At 29.8% G+C, this 21,769-nt stretch overlaps 1 protein-coding gene across 1 annotated transcript; it reads right to left on the minus strand.

Moving 5' to 3' along the window:
* Positions 1-1,331: 1,331 nt before the first annotated feature.
* LOC18095894 (autophagy-related protein 18f) lies at positions 1,332-9,065 on the minus strand. The gene is made up of 8 exons (XM_024584464.2): positions 8,209-9,065; positions 4,713-5,156; positions 4,203-4,634; positions 3,591-3,818; positions 2,649-3,482; positions 2,401-2,567; positions 1,717-2,076; positions 1,332-1,552 (listed from the first exon to the last, which is right to left on the minus strand). The coding sequence occupies exons 1-7, from the start codon at positions 8,425-8,427 to the stop codon at positions 1,719-1,721; spliced, it is 2,682 nt and encodes an 893-aa protein (XP_024440232.1). The 5' UTR covers positions 8,428-9,065; the 3' UTR covers positions 1,332-1,552; positions 1,717-1,718.
* Between the last annotated feature and the right edge of the window lie 12,704 nt (positions 9,066-21,769).

Here is a 21,769-nt window from a genome sequence, read left to right on the forward strand (position 1 = left end):
GTGAAAATCCAGTGAATCTTTTTTAACGGGCTTGAAAACAGGACAAGAAACAGCCCAGAATTCTGGCCACGAGGTTACATCAGACACAGACATACAAAAACAAGTTTCTGGCGTTGGAATTTGTCCAGTCGGTATTTCTCTGAAATCTTTTATGATATAGCTTTAATGAGAGAGGCAACTAGGTAGTGAGGGTTTTAAACTATGATGTTATCAACAACATATATTACAAGGAGTAGTTGCCTCAAAAATCCAGATTGACGACCTCATTCGAAGCGCCTCGCTGCGTTAAGCAGCAGAAGATGTTCTGGTTTTTCTCTCATCTATATTTTTACCTGTGAATTTTATTTAGACAACAACCTTAAAGACTTTTTATGTTATATGCTTCTTCTTCTTTAGTTTATATATTGTATGGTATACTATTTGAAAACAACTTCGCTTAGTGAGGAATATTTATTATAATTGTTGCTCTAAAAAATATAACTTGATTTGTTAAAAAATCTTGTTTAACATTTTTATACTTGTTTTTAAAAGTCAAATTTATTATATAGTTTTAACTATTGTTTTAATAATATTTATCATGAATTTAAGTAGAGAATTCCATTTGCAATTCCTTTCTTCTTGACGTAACTATATTTGTTTGTTTGACATGCAGCAATCACATCGATCGATTATCCTATAGCCTTTGCCTGTCGTGATTCCACTTTCATTCGGTAACAGTTTACTTCAAACCTTAACAAGACAACTTTCTTACATGATACTTCATGACAGGAGAAACTTGAGTGCTTGTTTATCTATCTTCCTCTAGGTTCTTTAAGCCAGACAATGTCTTCACATGTTTGGTAATTGAGAGGGAAGAGAGATCAAATCCCCGACTTACCCTTCTCGAAACCAAATCCGGTGGCACTTGAAAGAAACCCCGGCAGTTTACTCTGACCTGTTGCGGAAAAAACAAGCACATCCCCTTGCATGATTTGTCAGCCCCAGCCTCCTCTGAAGATTAAGGAAAAAAAATGGACCATCAGTCTTTTCTTTGAACCTCAACAATTGAAGAGGTTAAATGATAAAACCGGGTCCAAAGAAAGAAAAATGGGAAGATGCGGACCAAAGCTCAGAAGTTTATGCCACAGAACAATAATGCCTGATCGTATTACACAGCCAGAAAAAACCACCATGACTCCTAAGCTAGATGACAAACCTGGACAAGACATTTCCAGGGTTTATTTGAAGAAGGGGGCACTGAAACATTCAATCGTCATAATATATGGCAAACTTAAATGTCTCAACAAATCTGGACGAGAATGGTAAAAAGAAAAAAAAGATTTTGAACAGAATTAAGAACAAAAAGTCTATTATTTACATATCACAACTGAGTATTGGGAATATTCGTCTGTTATTTACAATGTCAACAGAAGTACGAAACCCCAATAACATAATAGTATCCACAGTTCCGCTTCACAGTCAAACCACCTAAGCCTCACTCTTGTCTACAATTCCATCCACAATATTAACATGGCTAACGAACATTCCACGGAATAAAAGAATAACTGCAGGCCTGAAAGGAAGAAAAAAAAGGAGGGGAGGGGAGGGGATTTCATGTTAGAGCATGACAGCATAATCGTGTGCTTGCTTAATTCAGTTTGATGATACTCCAGAGCTGAAAAATCTAAAGGCACTCCTCATTTTGATGAACTGAAGATTTAAAGGGTAGAAGAGTACCTCTAATCAAATTCATCACCTTCATCTTCGAAATGATTCTCAATTTTCAGGCCTTTGTTGTTACTATTTACAAACTTGAGTTGAGCCTCCATTCTAGAGCTCTCTCTACTATTTACAACCTCAGTATTTGTTTTAGGACTGCCATTGCTATCTACAAAGCCCCTAGTTTCTACAGGCATCCTAGAACCATTCCACCCAGTTTCTTCAATACCATTGCGAAGTTCAGCCACTGCAGCACCATTCTCAGCCATGGAGTCAAGGGAGCCAGAGCTGCTCCTGCAAGAAAGCCTGCCATTTTCAGACAGCCCGGAACTTTGATGCTGCAGACTCCCATTACTATTGCTATCTAAGGACGGAACCCTGTATGTGTGAGATTATATTTACATCATAAGAAATAAATCAATGCCAAGAAAATGCAAGGATGTGTACTCCAATAAAGAAGTTTTAGTAAACACGCCAAGTTCTAAAACTTGGCAGCTTGCAGCACCTAAAAAATTAAACACAGTTTTCCTTGTCATAGATATGAAGCATGATTCCATCATCCAACGTATTTTCAACATCATTGAGGAAAGCAGCAATGAATGAGGGATCTTTCCTCTTTGGAGGGGCAAGTGAGTTTTTATTCAATAAAATTGAATACTTCAATCCGCAGAATCAGCAAATTAAAACAAAATTTCAGCGCACCTTGAATGTGGAAATTTTGGTGTTTGGAGATAGTCAAAAAGTGGGACCAAGTCTTTTGACCTTGCTTCAATCATGCGAGCTGGAATTCTTTCAATCTCAATTTCCCCTTGCATTGCATCTGCATCATTCACATCTATTCCCTCTGTCATCATTGATTGGAAGTATATCTGGCAAGCAATTGACAGAAATTAACACAATTACAGACAAAACAAAATGTGCACGTTTTTATCAACAGTTTCTTTAAATACCTCAGGTTTTGCCCATAATGGGAAACAAGCTTGATGCATTTGCAGTTCAGCTTCTGAAATATACAAATGATGCTTTTCCTCCGGACTGATCTTTGTATTTGTGACTGCACCTCTAACTTCAGGATAAATGCTATTTCCTTTCTTTATGCCTTCAGGATGTATCTTGTTGCTGTCAGAATTCCCATTGTCACCATATATATCAACATTATCTTCTCGATCTCTTCGATTTTGTTTCTGACATATATTCCACTTCTGCATTGCCTCAACTACTAATCTTCCTTCATTTTCTGCAGCTGACTCATAATTTACATTAAGTCCAGACCCGACTGGTGTTGAATCAATGCCATCCAATATCCTCAAAGTATACTGTATCATAGAACCAGAAGAAGAGAACACTAGAAGATGGTACTTTGACTTGAAAGAGGTCCCATCCCCATACATATCATTATTTCCTTTGCATTTGTGAAAAGATGAGGCAATAGCACCAGAAAGGGATCCCAGTCTGCCTGTAGCAGCCGCTGCTGCACCAGTTACGGTGCCTCTCCAACCATTATTTCCATTTCTTATTCTGCTGACAGCAGATAGTGTAACTGCGCGGCCAGTTGCACAAAGGCTCTGTTGATTATGCATTTGTAAACCTAAACAGGGAGGGCAACTAACAGTTGGCTTATTCATTCCTCCCAAACCACTATGTTTTGAGACATAACTAGATTCAGAAGATTGAAAGTTCACTGTTCCTCCCAATGGATTAATAGCAAATAAATGGCTTGTCCCCCTTGATGAACTTATCATAATCCAGGAGCTGTCATCACTGAAACTGATGTCCTGTATAACCTGAGAAATAAATCCAGAAGAAACAAATTAAACAAAGATCGAATCTAAGTTGCTAATGGTGCAATAATAATTAAAAAAAAAACATGAAAACATTTGTTCTGATCTTACTGCATTTGTAAATCCACGCTGCAGCCTGTACAGGTGTACATAAGATGCACCAGTAGAAGAGCTTCCTTGGAGTCCAGGCATTATTTTGAAAACATTAATGTTATGACCCTGGATTGAGGCGGTCACTAAAAGCGTCCCACTAGAATCAAAGCACAATGCTGAGATTGGACTCTTGTGAGCTCTAAACTGGGCAATAACAAGTTTACTAACAATATCCCTGACAACAACCTGAAAAACAGAGAGTGCATAAGAAGGAGACAAAATTCTACAAGAACAATTGTGCTTGTACCAGATCAAAATCAAGGCAGAAAAAACTAATGCAGATGAAACACAGTAGCATAATCTCACAACTACTTCCTAACATAACATGCATGAGCAGAAACTCATCCCTCAGAACAAATGAACATTACTTGCATAGGAGTGTAACTTAATACTCTTGTCATGCCATTGCTATCAAGTAATATTCATTCATTCTCTCCAACAAAGCTCGTTAAAGCAAACAAAACACATTTACTTTGGAGTTAGCTTAAGGGTAAAAAGAAGCAGAGTGGAGAACAAAAAAAAGGTTCTAGAAGCACTTTAACAAAACAAAAGGAGAAGCACAATACACACCATTCCAATGTTATCTGCATCAGGAAAATGGCCATTAACAGTTCCATTGCTTTTCCAGCCAGGATTCCCTGATTGGAGGGAACCATGAGAATCGGGAAGGAGCTCCGAGCAATAGCTGGACAACTTCTTATATCCCATGTCTCCTAGGGTCACAATTCCAGCGGCAAGTTGTTTGCTTGATTCCTTTGCATAATGAGCAACCAAACTTCCATTTGAAGTGAAACCAGAAAAACTCATAGAAGATGTTAGATGCTGCGGGTTAATGCATCCAGAATTGGAAACAACAACTGGACTTCCACTGTAAGCCAGCCACCTGGGACCAACTGCAAGAGGCCCATAGCCTATACCCCCAGAAGCAGGAGACCCCATGACCATAGGGTTTGTAAGAATAGTATATTCCCTCTCTAATGTTGTTGCATTAAAACAGTGTATCTGTAGCAGATTACATGTAAGTATCACATCCAGAAAAAATAAAGGTGCCTGAAAAAAAAATTGCACAAGCAAACAAACCTGAGCTGATTGAGAAATAGCCACAATTCTAGAGCTGCACCTTACAGAATAAACAGCTGATCTGAACTTTAGCACATGTACATAAGATTGAGATCTAAGAGAATAAAACCGGACAACAGTTGGCACAGTGCTACCATTAACAGGATAATTGTTGTTAGAGACATTCCCGTTGCATGAAGTAGCCGGCCCATCTTGTGCCCCATCAGAACAAACCACTAAAAGAGGTCTGTTGTATGCAAACTTGTCTTGTGATCCCTCTGATGTTACTGGTTTTGGCAGCATTTGTAAGAATGACACAGGGCCATCATGTCTGGAAACAAGGTCACGGACATTATTAGCTTCTTCAACATCCCAAACCTCGAAACCAGACTGATATCCCAACAAGAGGACGTGCCGAATGACATCATCATCACCTTCTAACTTGTCAAACCCAGCCCAGCGAACCTGCATATTGTACAGGTGATATAGGATTAGAGCTATCACCACTCAAATCTTGATTTCAACTTTCAGGAAGTCCAGAAATGATGTGATTCTATCAGGCACAAAATGAAATATAAGAAGAACATACAAAGACTAAGATATAGAATGCGGGATAACAGCTACAGCTAAAAATAAAGAAAGAAACAGATGAATGCAAAAGGCACATGCCAACAAATTCCTTCTAAGAAGACAACGAACATGACAAGCCCACATCAATGCAGGATGCTCAAACCAACTCAAAGCCTCAGTCCAACCTAGTAAGGAATGCTGGATAAAACTAAACTTGTAAACGACATACAATTCATTCAAGACAAAATCAGAATCTTTCAACCAAACATCAGATTCTTTTCAAAACTTCAAGAACTAAACTGCTAGTAATACCAGTTCTTCCAGTTGACTAGCAACTTCCCAACTGAGAGGGGAGTAAGAGATTGTTTGCAAGAGAAAGAAAAAACACCTGACCACTCTCAAGCTGACACTCTTAATGCAGTCTCTCTGGAAAACATGAAACGAGAATGGAGATCCTGGTTTTCTATACTTAGAGCTTTCCTTTGCTAAATGCGTACGAGTTTAATATCAATAATCTTATCTCCACTGACAAAAGAAAAAAAAACACAAACCTAGGGCCAAAAGTCGATTTTTTTCTTAATGTGATGAAACTTGTGAAAAAAGAGGTGGTCAATTTTTGGTTACCATGATATGAAGCTTAGGTCAAATTATACAGTCTGATTATCACACAAAAAAGGTACAAATCCCAAATAAATTGGAAAGGTTCTCAAATAATTGGCTAAGCAAATATCATTCCTCCTACTTAAATTATCCAAGTTTCACAAACTATGCTTTAGCCAAACCATTTCAATGTCCAGAACAAGCCTTCCCGGGCAAATGCAGAAATCAAACTCTGTGTCCACCATTAAACCTGTGATTTCAAAGTTCTTAATTCATCTATTTCATGTACTTATGTCATGACCTCATCTATTTCATGCATTTATGCCATGACCAGGTCCAGATAGAAAAACCACAGACAATGACAGCAATAATATCTGGAACAAAACAGCATGAAATACCCTGAACAACACTTTCAACGCATTTTAAATACCCTGAAAACAAATCAGCAGTTTACCATCATGCCAAACAGCTGATGGCATTAAAATCCGGTCAGTAAAATGCATCTCAAAGTAGATTATCAAAATGGAGAAAGCTCTTAGAAAAAATATACTCGCTCATGAAACACTGCCACATAAACCAAGACAATCTACATCCATCCAGGTTCAAGTATCTGACCCATTCAGACAAAACTCAAAGAAGTTTCTTGTGAAAATTAAATTAAAAAAAGACATGATCACAAACCATCCATGCAAGACATCAGTAATTAGTACAATCTATCATCAATGAAATTGCAACTGTTTAATCTCCCATCAAAAATTATCCTTGCATTACTGAGTATCCTGGCACCTCTTTACAAGATATAACTTCCTAATGATGTCCATAATTCTAAACAACCATCAAATGTTCATGTTTAAGGGCTTATCAAGTTGAATGCAATTGGTAAATCCATGATTTCGACAATTAGCACACAATATCTTAACAAACAAATGCATACACAGTCTGCACAAGAAAGTAAATCTCACTAGTCTTTAACACGGCATCCAACTAGAAAGTTAGATGGTCTATTTCCATTAAGGCTGAACAATTAATTTAGATCACACCATAAACATTCAACTATCTGACAATTTGAAATGGACAGAGTAGAATTCTCAAGTCTCAAATGGCCCAAAAAACAAAACATGTATCTCTAAGTCCAACACTCTCAGAATGAGTTACAGAGATAAACTGAAGTTTCAACTTGTATCACATTATTATTATGAGCACCCAGTATTTCAACCTCTACCCATAATGACCAGAAATCACACACCAACATTCCATTTAATTTATTGTGGATTATGCAATCAACAGTTCAAATTTCAGTAATTTAACTTGCAAGATAAGAACAAATGCGCCTGCTAGAATTTTCAATCTTTTCGAAATGCAGCAGAGAACAAAAAAAAAATGCCCATCGCCCTTTTCATCTCAAAAAATTTACAGAAGACTTCTGTTTATATGCATGTCCCCTAAATCAATTGAAACGTAAATTTGAAGTCCCCAAGCACAAAATTTATGCAACAAGTTTGAAATGGCTAGCACCAGAGTTCAGCATGTCTTTCAAATTTACAGTTTATTTGGTTATGAAAGGGATGAATTGGCTTAGAACAAGAGGGAAGGAAGATTAAAAGCAATCCATCTCTCCAAACCCCAAACCCAAACTTCTCTTGTTTGACTTGACAAAAAAAAAAAGGAGTATTTAGATGAAGATAAAAGGCAAGAAAACAAAACCCTACTGAATGCATGCTTTCTCATAATCCTTCCAACATTAGTCACTTTAAAGAATGTCAGAAACAAAGGAACGGATGGATTCGAGAAGGTAAATAATCCACTCAGTCATGCAAGATAGCACCTTTCCTTTTCCTCTTCCTTCTCCTTCCCTCACTAACTATCCACCATTCCCTCTTTTAAAACTAAAAATAAAAAACCAGTTCAATTTTTTCCCTGCTTAACCCGAATTAAACCACCTCCAATTAATAAAGAACAAATCGATATATAATAGTATCAAGACACAATAAATGAGCTAAAATATAACACAAACATCTTAAAATTTCCTAGCCAATTCACACACCATAAATGAACTGCTTCCATTCAAAAATCCCACTCCATTCCCAAACTCAACTTGGGCACTCCAGATTCACATATTTACACACATCTACCCAAATCTCTTAAGAAAAACAAGACTTTCCATAAAAAAAAATATGAACATGGGCCACCCTAAAATTCGAAAAGAACAATAGCTTTACAACAAAATTGCACACTCAATCTCTCTAACCAAAAATCAACAATCTAACCCCTTCGCTTCTCTACAATCTTACACAATATAGACAAAAATATAAACAAAAAAACATCGAAATTTTTTTTTCTTTTTTACCTGGTCGTGATTGGCATCATCGTCCCTATCCACAATAGACTGAGCAACCGATGCGGCAGACCTGGCAACCGTCGATGCACCAGATGAAACAATCCTCAAATAACTCGAAATCGCCCGAAACGAGCTCGGCAAAAACCCATTTTTATTACCATTAACTCTCCCCTGCAAATTCTTCTGCTGCTGTTGTTGAACATCATTGCTAATAATACTCTTCCTCATAATAGAAGTAACAAAAGCCAAAAAAACGATGGCAACAAACACCCAACTTGCTAACCTCCGATTCTCCAATTTCTCCTTCCAGCATAACAAACAAGACTGCTCCTTTTTTGAAGAATCCAAAAATCCTAATAGAAATCAAGCAGGAAAGAAAAACTAAATGTAACCCAAAAAAAACTAAATCTTTCAGGTCTCAACCGCGTCCATGACTTCCAAATTTATATTTTTTTTCTTTTAAACTGGCAGAAGTTAAATTAAATTAAATAAATATACACAGAGCCACCGATTCAACTTCAAAAAACGGGCTTTTTTTTTTGGTTTCGAGGGGGGGATGATCGAAGAAAACCCAATTGAGAGAACAATTGAGAGAAATGGAGGAATATACAAAGAGAAAGGAATAAATGTCTTTGATAGTTTCAAAAAATAATTGAATTAATTATTATGGTACAGAGAATTTGATTTTGTGAATTTGATAGGTTTTTTTTTAGGATTTTTAACTTTTAAGAAGAATTTGAGAGAGAGAGAGAGAGAGAGGGAGAAAGGATAATGAGAAGAGGAATTATTAGTTTTTGGTAAAGGAGAAAAACAGAAGAAAAAGGAGTCTCCTTTCACGTCTGTCGTTTCTTTTTATTTTGAATTTGATTTTGATTTTAACCCTTCCTCGTTCTTCCTTTAATTTAATACTGTAGGTCTGTTGATGTTGAGTTACCTCATTGTTGTTGAGCTAATAGGATGTTAGGGGTGGCTTCTCTTTTTATACGTTCTCGAAAATATATTTATTTAAAAAAATATTTAATTAATATAATATTAAAAATATTAAAAATATATTTACAAATAAAAATTATAATATATCACAGCAAATAATTTTAATAGTGATTATTTTTTAAAATATTTTTTACTTAAAAATATATTAAAATAATATTTTTTTAATTTAAAAAAAAATTATTTTTGATATAATCACATTAAAATAATCTAAAAATATTAAAAAATATTAATTTAAAATAAAATAAATAAATAATTTTTATTTTAAAAAAAATACTTGCTACCTAGTTAGGTAATTTTACAAAATTAATTTAATGTATTTAGTAATTTGTTTAAGAATTTTTTTTTTAATTTGTTTAAATTCAGAGAATATTAGTTCAATATTTTAAAATATTAAGTGATGGTTTATTAAAAAGCAAAATCATAGTAAATCGAACAGCATGAGTTGTCGAGTCGAGCCATACATGGGTAGGTGAGCTCATAAATGGAGGCCGACAAGGCTCCCGTCTCTCTTGATGAGCCTATTTTTTTTAGTAGCTAGAAGAGTAATTATTCTTGTTGGATTTTTATTTTCTAAATGTCTTTTTTTTTTCTTTTTGGATCTTTATAAATCTATTGGGTTCGAGAATGCTAGCTAATGTTTTTGTTTAGGTTTTCTTGCACGGTTTAACTGAAGTATTTCTTGTAGTATTCTTGGCATCCGTGCTAAGTTTGCTAATGCGGAGACACAAGGTTACAGAGTTTATTTGGTATTATAATATTAATTATTTTTAAAATTATTTTTAAAATATATTAAAATAATATTTTTTAAAAAAAAATTTATTTATTAATATTAGCATATCAAAACAATATAAAAATATTTAAGAAATAATTTAAAATAATAAAAAAAATCAAACTTTTGCGAAAAGGTTTTCCAACCTTAAAAACAAACGAAACAAACGGGATCTAAGTAAGTATTTCGAATTGCAATAGTTTTTTTATATGCATTTTAAAAGTGCTGTTTATGTTAAAAACAATAAATTGATAAATAAAAATTAATGATTTTTATGTGATGATATCAATAAAATATAAAAAAACTATTGCAAAAAATACTTTTAAAAAGAATCATTCACCTAAATATAAAACATTAACTACCTTTGCTTATACAATGAGAGTATCTCAGAATTTTGGAGGCGGGATTTTGGTAAATATTATTTTTGCAGTCATGCCTCACATTTAAAGTTTTTTGAAAATTTTTTTGTTTTAAATTAATTTTTTTTTGTTTTTTATTGTTTTGATGCTTTATTATAAAAAAAATTAAAAATAGAAAATATATTATTTTAATATATATATATATATATATATATATAAAGACACATATATAAATTAAAAAATCAATTATTACGACAAAATCAAACACTAGTTTTCTTGGCCAACATAGTTTGCTTGAGAAGCTAAGTTTTCTTGATTGTCAAGCATGCATACAGCATTGAAGAACCCCCCTTGGTATTTAGTAATCTCCATTTTAGTTAGAATATGGACGGGTAGCTTAGTTTTCCAAGGCTGGTCAGCTCAACAGTATGGGTGGCTGACTATTCAAAATTCTAGTCAAGACTTGGTGTCCAAACTCCAAAAACATTTATGAAATCCTTAGAGTCAAAAGTGGTGGTTTTTGAATTTGAGCACCATGCAACTTCATCATAGGTGCTACACATTATGGGTTGAATTAAATATCTTTTTTAATATAAATAATATTCAAGTATTATTAAAAAAAAATAGTAAAAGTAAAGAGTTGAACAGTGTGAGAATTGATTTGATGTAATAAATTGCGACTTGACAAGTCTAAAACTAACCTGAATGATCGGTAAAAACTTAGTTTTATTTAAAATAAACATTTAAGATAGGATTTTTTTATAAATATTAAGATGAAAACATATTGAATCGATTCGGATGAATCTGGGTTAACCTGTCAATTTAAATGTCAAGTCACAAGAATATAATAACCCTGTAGAAACTAAATTAAAAAAAATTATTAAGTTCAATTTCCAATAAACTTAGTCTTGAATAATGACATTAAAAAAATCAATTAAAAAAAATATTTGTATCAACCCGGGTTAATCTGGCTAACCTTTGATTTAGGTCATGAGAATGAGGTAACTCAATAGAAAACATATTAAAACAAATTATGAAATTTAATTCTTAATTAACCTAGTATTGAAAAAAATAAAAAAAAATTAATTAAAAAATATAAAAACGACTAGAGTCATATTAAAAAAATATAAAATTTTAAAAAAACTTATATGCGAATTATTGTTCACCAAAACTCTAAACATTATTCATTACAATGTTCTAATGATAAAATTATCATGGATCCAAAAAAATCTTTAAACTAGACACTAAGAGTAAGGTAATTTTTTTTATCATGACACAATTATTTTTTATAAATTTATCGAGGTAAGATCGGTTATTTTTACTTTTTTACACATTAAAATTATTAATTTAATCACACAATAAAATAATACAATGCGTATTACTCATGAGTGTTTTGATCTTTTTATTTTTTCAAAATAATGTAATTAGTTAGATGTCTTCGAAACAAAATCAATATAACTCTCTCATAATAATTTTTATGTCATTGTAAAGGTTACTTAGCGATATTATTATAAAATATATATATTAAATATGATTATAAAAAAAACATTTATGATAATATCCATCTCTTTCAAAAGTAAAGCAGGTCTCTCTCTTTTTTATATGTAGACCAAATGGGGGAAATGAAAATCCATGGAGAAAAATAAAATAAATGAGCAATAGCTAGGCGAGGAAAAAGTGTCAAATTGTCTAATGCAAACAAAGGATTTTACTTCAACAATAGACCTCGCGAGAAAGACATGTACAAAACTGTTTGCTGCAAGACATCGACCACAGTCCACAGGCATTGCTCCAAAGAGATGGAGCCGAATGATGCCTTGAGATATTCTTTTCTCCCCTATGATTGGTTTCGATTGTCTGCATTAAAGATTGCTAGCTAGTTCAACCTTTCAACTCAGTAGGGCGCGTAGGGGTGAGTAAAAAAATTAATAAATTGATTAAATTAATTAAATCATAAAAAAATAGCTAAAAATATCGAATCATGAAAAAAAATAGATTAAAATATTTTTAAAAAAATTTGGTTTGGTTCAGTTTTGGTTTTATAAGTCTGAAATAAAAAAATCAAACCAAACCGAATCGGTTTGGTTAAGAAATAAACCGAACCGAACCGAACCGAAAAAACCTATTAGAAAGTCCAAAAAAAACCCAAAAAACAAAATAATTTTCAGTTTTTAATATAAAATAACCAAACCAAATCAAACCAAACTAAACCGAAACCAGTCGGTTGGAACCAATTTCAGTTTGCTTTTAGTTTTTTTTTAATTTGATTGTTTTTATAAAATTTTAATTTGATTATTTTTATAAATAAAAACTAAATCGAATTAAAAATAATCATCCTAGATTCATGATGTATACTGACAAGGGATCTATATTCAGGGTTGCCTTTCAAAAATATTCAGGGTTACCTTTCAAATTATCATTCTAACCTCAAGATTATATATATAAAAAAAGTTTTCATAAATAAATTAATTTAAATATGAATAATCTATCTATGGTTTATATATAAACTTTATCTCGATATGTTAAAAACTATATAAAATATATAGTTATTAAACCTAATCTAAGTCGGCGGGTCCAACTTTGCCGGTTGATTCATGCATGCATGATTTATTCATTACTTCTTTCATGCAACCTGTTAGCTTCTACGAAAGGTAATTTTCCTAGCGTGTAAGCTTTCCCTTTCTATCAATGCCAAACCCGCTACTCCTTTTTCTTTTTGCTGTTTAGTGCGTGGAGCATATTATAATTTTTTTTTTTAGTTTAACGTGGGTGTCTGGATCAGCTTGCATGCACCTCGACTAATCCAATGGACCCTGAAGTTAACGACCATGTAAGTCTCCAGTGGCCATCATATGAGCAACCACAGGGCTCGAACCTGAGACCACAGAGGGAGCAAACTTCTTGGTCCCAAGTTCTTACCACTAAACCACCACCTAGATGGTTGCATATTATAATTTCTTATGATCTATGCTTATAACCCTAGCCATGATTTGAAAACAAACTAGATCTATTTCAGGTCACTTGAAAAAAATTAAAATTTTTTATTTTTTTATTTACTTAAAATTACTATTTTTTTAGTGTTTTTAAATTATTTTGATGCGCTAATATCAAAAATATTTTTTTTAAAATAAAAAAATATTATTTTAATATATTTCTAAATAAAAAATATTTTAAAAAATTAATAAACACGCTATAAAAACAATTAGCAAGCTTGATTAGCTCGCTCTCGTTAACAAAGAGGTGGTGGGTGGATATTTTGTAACATTTTCAACAAAAGCAACATTTGTTTCCTAGCCATTCAGTGCATGAAAGCTGGAATTTGATCCACGGAATATAATTTTCTTCGTCGGATATACTCTCCTAATAAAGTGATTCCAGGAAGAGAAACCAGTTGAAACTTGGAAATTTTGTGTTTGTTTAATAATACAGGATCCCTCGGAAAATATTGTTTTTGTTTGTTTGTTTCTTTGAGAATTCTAAAAGTAATTGTCATGATTATCATAGAATAAATCTTTATTAATATATGATCGAATATACTCATAAAACTTGGATAAATTTTAATATTCTTGTTTTAATGTTGTTTCATTTTTTATATATATTCTTGTTTTAATTTTAATATTAATCGTTAGAAAGCTATATTAAAAATGAGATGCTTCATAATTATAATTAATTAAATAAGGGGCAATATAGTCCACTAATGAACCTTGTAATAAATATGGAGTGTGATTAAAAACAGAGCGAGAATAACACCCACTTTATATATATATATATATATATATATATATATATATATATATATATATATATATAATGTAAAAATGAGGATATATTCGTCACAAACTCACAACGCAAAATTTTGCTTCTTGTGGAAAAGTAAGATTTCTGAAGTTAAATTAAGAAACGACTTTTCTTCCAACAAGGGGAAATAGGAGGATTTAAGAAAGTGAGATTCCTAAAATAAAAAAAAAATTCGGATTCTTCGAGTAAATAAAACAAAGAAAAATGCTTGGAATTTCATTTTTCGAGCTCACTTTCCCATTGGATTCCCTCAATCAGCCTATGCCCAATTATTGCTAGAAAAAGGCAACATTTGGCTATCGAGTGGCTAAAGTATAGGATTCGGGTTAAAAAAGAAAAATGCTTCGATTTATTTCAAAAAACTTCAATCGGTACGTGCTAAAAATAGATCAATTTCACTGTTCTTTTGCTTAATTTCTCATGAAATCAAATTTTTATCAGCAAATAATTCAAAAAAATACCAATTTTCTTGAAGCTTCGTGTTTGTATCTCTCGACTTTTTTTTCTTCTTCAGTGTACCCATACTATCCCAATAAAAATATGTAATTACAATGCAAACTATATGCAAAGTGAATATTTACTACGTTTATAAGTATGATTATAGTTATTTTTTAAAGTATTTTTTATTTAAAAATATATTAAAATAATATTTTTTTAAAAAAAGTTATTTTTAGTATTAATACATTAAAATAATTGAAATATATTAAAAAATATTAAATAAAAATAAAAAAAATTAAATTTTTTAAAAACACGTATTTCCAAACCATCTCGAACAATTCTAATAACGAAAGTCACTTTCAGCCGGTTTTTCCCTCCTGTCCATCTGTTTTTTTCACCAGAGGCAAATTGATCGAAGATCATTGCCAAAATCGAAGCAACTGTTCTTCTAATGCCATTAATAATCCACAATCTAGGCATGCGGCTGTTCTTGTATTGCCATTAATTCTCCACAATCTAGGCATGCGGCTGTTCTACTTTCCTACACGAAACACCTCTCTATTAATTGCTTATGCTTAACGAACTCTGCTTTTGTCTAAGGACACATCAACACAGCTCAGCTAGACAGGTCACCAAGTTAGACTTTTAGGTCTCCGGAAAGATCCACAGTCTTTGAAACCAGCTCATATACCAATAATATATGGATTGGAAGACGATTCGTGTAAATAATAATAACAGTTAAAAAAACATATTAAAAATATAAAATGTTGTTTTTTAAAGTATTTTTTATTTAAAAATATATCAAAATAATATTTTTATTTATTTTTAATATCAGCACATCAAAACGATTCGAAAATATAAAAAATAATTTAATTTGAAGCAAAGAAAAAAAATTAAAAAAATCAATTTTTTTCAAAAACATTTTAAAAACGTAAAAACAAACGGGCTCTAAGTACAAAATAGACATGATTAACGATTGACCAAAAGTTATAGGGATGTTTAAGAGTGTGTTTCTGATTGCTTTTTCAAATTATTTTTCGTTTGGAAATGTATTAAAATAATGTTTTGTTATTTTTTAAAATTTATTATTAATAACACATCAAAGCGATTAAAAAAACCTTAAAAAAATAATTTGAAGAAAAAAAATCAAAATTTCATATATAAATAGACAAACACTTAGTATAATTACCAAAAGTGCCACTATATGTTTTCTTGATTTACTTTTGAAGGTGTTTTTATTTGTCATTTGTGCATTGTATCGTTGTAGGGGGGCAAAATAGTCAAGCTCCTCTTAAATTTTAAGTTATTAGCGTACTGTCATTAAATTCAGCTTTTAAAAATCAAAATTAAAATCTCTGTCCTAACAAATTCTCAAACCCCTCCATTAAGATGATCACATGATAGAGAGGAATTCATTCGACTTTCCCAATCTACCTGAAATTATTAGAAGATTTCTCATTCATGAACTTAGCCTAATAATACAAGGCACGTAGATAAAATCATGTAAAATGCATACATTATTAATTTTCATTTGTTTCATAAAAAGTAGTTTTTTAAAAATTATTTTTTAAATTTAATTATGTTTGTTTTTCATTAGAAAAATTAGTCAATAAAAAACACTTTCCAGTCAAAAACAATTTGACTTGATTTTCAGGAAAATATTTCCCTTTTATTTTAAAAGGAAAACACTTTTAAGAAATTTTGAAAAATTTTGAAATATCATATTATTCGCTGATTACATTAAATTTGATCCTCAAACTTTTGATTGCTATATATTTTATTTTAAATCTTTTTTTTTTAATTTTATCCCTTAGAATTTGATTTAATTTAATTTTTATATTACCTTTGGTCTTCATTTTTATGATTGTTATTTGCTTTTTTCTTATAATTTTTTTAATTAAAATTTTTTATCTATCAAATTCGGTCCTCATTCTTTTTATTGTTACTTATTTTATTTTAAATAATTTATGAAATTATAATTATTATTATTTTAATTTCATCATCTTTCAATTTTTTTATCTGTTAGATTTGATTTTCATTAATTTGATTGTTATTTATTTTATTTGAGATAATTTATGAAATTAGAATTTTTTTTTCAATTTCTTCACATTCAACCTTTTAATTTGTAAGATTTGTTCATTATTATTTTAATAAACTTGGAAAAAAATATTAATAAGTTATTTTCCATGTCATTTTCCATTACATAATCAAACACTGAAAAATATTTTCCAACTTATTTTCCATGACACTATCAAATATCGAAAAATAATTCACTTTTCAATGAAACCACTTTCCAAAAAGAAACTAATTTCCGGCAAACAAACAGGACCTAAATGAAAACTAGTATATTTTATTGTAAAATGCTTACATTATTAAGGGAAATTTACTATATTTTAATTATTTATATATTTTGTATCTATTGATTTAGTCTATAGATGATATTAATTATAATCTTCCAAAGCATTTACTTGGTAGGCGAAAATTAATCCATGAAAAATCTATCTAAAAAGAAATTCTCTACTCATTGCACTTCCTTTTTTTCGAAAAGGAAATGGGAATATTTTTTTTTGGGATAAAAAGGAAATCCTTTTTTTTTCCTTTCATCCGTCAATTTTCACTACTCGTGCCGAATTAGCTGGATTCGATAAGAGGACGAATAATTAAAGTTGAAAATAATAAAGGAATGCTATAAGAATGATTAGACAAAGAGATTATACGATACTTTTCTTTTTCTTTTTTTTTTAAATTATCTATATTTATTTTATTTTTTAATATTAAACTGGTTAAAAATTTAGGTTTGTAATTTTTTTTCCTTTAAAATAATATGGATTGCTACGATATTTTTCTACATGGTCTTTCTGTTTTATTTTTTTAGAATTATTTTCAAAATTGTATTTGTTAATTTTAATTTTTTAATATATAAAGTCAAAACATGTAGGGAAAGTATTGTAGTTTTCCTCATATATTACTATGGATTGCTACAGTACTTTCCTCTTTCTTTTTTTTTTTTGTTTTTTTTCCTACAGTACTTCCCTTTTTTTTTTCTTTTTTTTTTCTAAAATTATCTTTGTCAATTTTACTTTTTTAATATTAAGCCGGTTAAAAATCTAGCTTTGTAATTGTTTTCCTTTAAAATATTGTAGATTGCTACGATGTTTTCCCACATGGTTTTTCTATTTTATTTTTTTATGATTTTTTTCAAAATTGTATTTATCGATTTTAATTTTTTAATATTGAGCTGATTGAAAATTTAGTTTTGTAATTTATAAAAAAACATTGTTGATTGCTACAGTGTTTCTCCATATGATTTTGTTTTTGTTTTTGTTTTTGTTTTTTTATGATTTTTCCCAAAATTATTTTTGTCAAGGGGAAAGTACTGTAACTTTCTGCACATGTTATTATGGATTGCTACGGTACTTTCCTATTTTTTTTTCTTTTTTTTTTCTTTTTTTTTTCCTTATAGTACTTTCCCCTTTCTTCTTCTTCTTCTTTTTTGTTTTTTTGTTTTTTTTTTTTCCTAAAATTATCCTTGTCAATTTAATTTTTTTAATATTGAGCTAGTTAAAAATTTAACTTTATAGATTTTTTCTTTTAAAATATTATGGATTTCTACGGTGTTTTTCCACATGGTTTTTCTATTTTTTTTATGATTTTTTTTAAAATTATATTTGTTGATTTTATTTTTTTAATATTCAGCTGATTGAGAATTTAGTTTTGTAATTTTTTTATTTAAAGCATTGTGGATTGCTACAGTGTTTCTCCACATGGTTTTTTGTTTTTTTATGATTTTTTTTAAAATTATCTTTGTCGATTTTATTTTTTAATATTGAGCTGGTTAATAATTACAGTTATAATATGAGAGGAAAGCACTGTAGCTTTCCTCGCAAATTACTGTGGATTGCTACAGTGTGTTTTTCCACATGGTTTTTTTATATTTTTTTTTCTAAAATTATCTTTATCAATTTTATTTTTTTAATATTGAGCTGATTGAAAAGTACAATTACAAGTGAGACTAAATCATGTGGGGAAAACATTGTAGCTTTCCACACAAAACACTGTGGATTGCTACAGTTTTTCCTCATATGGTTTTTTTCCAGTTTCTTTTGTGGTTTTTTTTTAATAATTTTCTTCAAAAATTTTTTTGTTGATTTTTTTTTAATATTGAGCTAGTTAGAATTTAGCTTTGTAATAAAGCTTAATCATGTGGGAAAAGCACTGCAGCTTTTTTTACAAAACACTGTGGATTGCCATAGTGTCTCTCCAGATGATTTTTTTTTCTTATGATTTTTTAAAAAAAATTATCTTTGTTAATTTAATTTTTTTTTGATATTGAGCTCGTTGAGAATTGCAATTACAAGTAATTACAAATAAAGTTAAATCGTGTGGGGAAGCACTGTAGCTTTCATCACAAAAAATTATGAATTGCTACAGTGTTTCTAAGATGGTTTTTTTCCCTTGTTTTTTTGTGTTTTTTTTTTCTAAAATTATCTTTGTCAATTTTTTTTTAATTTTGAGCTGATTGAGAATTTAACTTTGTAATTGTTTTCTTTAAAATACCGTGAATTGTTGCAGTGTTTTCCCACATGATTTTTTTTATGATTTTTCTCAAAAATTATCTTTATCGATTTTTTTTTTTAATATTGAGTTGGTTAAGAATTATAATTACAATAAAGCTAAATCACATGGGGAAAGCGTTGTAGTTTTCCTCAGAAAACACTGTGGATTGCTACAATATTTCTCTAAATGGTTTTTTTATATGATTTTAAAAAAAAATTATCTTTGTCGATTTTATTGGGGAAAGCATTGTAGTTTTCCTCACAAAACATTGTCAATTGCTACAATGTTTTTCCTCATAGGTTTTTTTTCCTTCCAAAATTATTTTTGTCAATTTTTTTCTAATATTAAGTTGGCAGAGAATTTAGCTTTGTAATTTTTTTGTTTTTTATTAACGAAAAAACTAAATTATATGGGGAAAACACTGCATCTTTCCTCATAAAACACTGTGGATTGCTACAAATTATTTTGTTCAGTCTCTAAGTTTTTAATTATCAACACAACTTTTTTTTCCGTCATGGAATATTAGTTCCATCGTATCTTTAGTTTTCATTACTTATCTAGCGCTGATTCATAATTATAACACTACCAAATACATTTGTTTTATAAGCCTACGACAACACGCGAGCATGCCATCTCGTGATTACTAAACGACGTGTGCTCTAAATTCCACACCACAATTTCTAAGATTTTTTTTTCTATTTCTAAAATTACTATGGTAAATTTAAAATATTAATAAAAATAATATAATTTAAAAAATAATTAATAAAATAACACAATTTCAGTATATCATGATTTTGAATCACAACAATTTACCATGCCATGAAATTAAATCCCATTATTTTTTCTTAACATCGTGTGTTTTGTAAACACAACATTTATTTAGTGTCTCATTTTTCAATCATGGTTTTTTATATATTACTTTTTGAAACAGTGACAGTTACAAATTATATAATTTTATCAGATCTTTTTGTAGCTATGTTATTTCACTAAAATTATCGAGCATGATAGTTTTTAATTCAACTTTTATTTAGTTCCTTTACAATTAAAAATCATATTTCCATTTGCATGAAATTTTATGATTTAAATTGTTAAAAAACATATTTTAGTAGATGAATTCTTCTATTCATGCATTTTTTACCAAGTATTTTGAATTAAAAGTAAAATGAATTAAAATATTTTTTTGTAAAAGTATTAATAATTTAAAGGGAGGAAAATGTATACCTTCAATCTAAACATTATTTCCTTATTAACTCATTTTTTTTTTAATGAAAACATCATTTTGTATCGTAAGCATAGTTTCTTAAATAAATAAAAGAAAACTTAGCATGGTTTGAGAAGAAAGTAGCAATTAAAAATATAAAAAGTCATGTCTCGATATTTTATTAGTAACAAGTTTTTTGAATTAAAAGTAAAAGTCAAAGAAATAGAATTAAATTTTTATTAAAGTTTTAATAATTTGAAATAAGTTAGAAAAAATGTGTATTTGCAATCTAAACAACATTTCATTATTAATGCATTTCTTTTTAAAATTAAAAAACTTATCATATTTTCAAAAGCAAGTATTAATTAAGAACATTGAAAATCATGTTTATATATTTTATTTGCAATTGAATGTGAAAAAGAGTAATTAATCTAAGAAAATTTTATAAAAATATTTATGAGAAAAAATAATTTTTTTTTATTAAATATTCTCTATCACAAAATTATATATTTTTTTGCATAATAGATTCATATATACTAATTTACTAAATGATTGTTAATATTATTAAAAAAAATACTATAATCTTATTTAAAAACAAAATCAAAATGGTATGTATTGTATTTAATAGAATAGTATTTTCAATATAATTTTAATTATTTTATTTATAATGAACTTTAATTAGTTTTTAAAATAATAATTATAATGTTTTTAAAACAAGGACAAGTACTTGGGTATGGAAAGTAAGGCACATGTGCTTGGCCCAATACGAAAAAGCCTATGCATGTACGACCTGTATGTGTTCTGCTTGAGCTTGCCCTTGACCTTAATATTTTTTTATTTGGTGTCATTTGTCCTATTTAAAAAAAATAAACAAATGACATATTATTTACAACCTTAAACACTCTTAAATGAGCAAAAAAAAAAAGAATTAAATTAATTATTTTTAAAATAATTATGAGACTAGATATATTTTTTCTAACAAGATAAAAGTTCAAAAACATCTAGATAACATTACTCTCCTCAAGAAAAACATAATGACACTAAAAATATTTTTTTTATTTTGTCAATAGATAACTTTTTCTCTTCTTTTTTATTTTTTGAATATTTATCATTTTTTAAAACTAATGGATTGACATTTTAAAAAACATATTTAGAGTCTAATAATAAAATTGTAAAACTAAAGGAATAAAAAATAAAAAATTTAGTTTGGATAATCAAAACAAAAAATTAATAAAAACAAGTTTTACAAAAATCCTTAAGAGTTTATCCTTTGCCGTTGAAGAGGAAATTATGGAGACAAGCCAGCTGGATTAGGAGCCAAGACAGGGTAGCCGACACTTAGCCGAGCGCCGCTAGGAACCTGGTTACACGGTTACACTGTAGGAGCGCCGCAAGTCAGCAAAGTAAAGTGCCAAAAGAGTCGTTGTCCGAGCATCCAAGCAACAAAACACAACCACA

The sequence above is a fragment of the Populus trichocarpa genome, chromosome 1, assembly GCF_000002775.5.
Source record: "Populus trichocarpa isolate Nisqually-1 chromosome 1, P.trichocarpa_v4.1, whole genome shotgun sequence".
NCBI lineage: Eukaryota > Viridiplantae > Streptophyta > Magnoliopsida > Malpighiales > Salicaceae > Populus > Populus trichocarpa.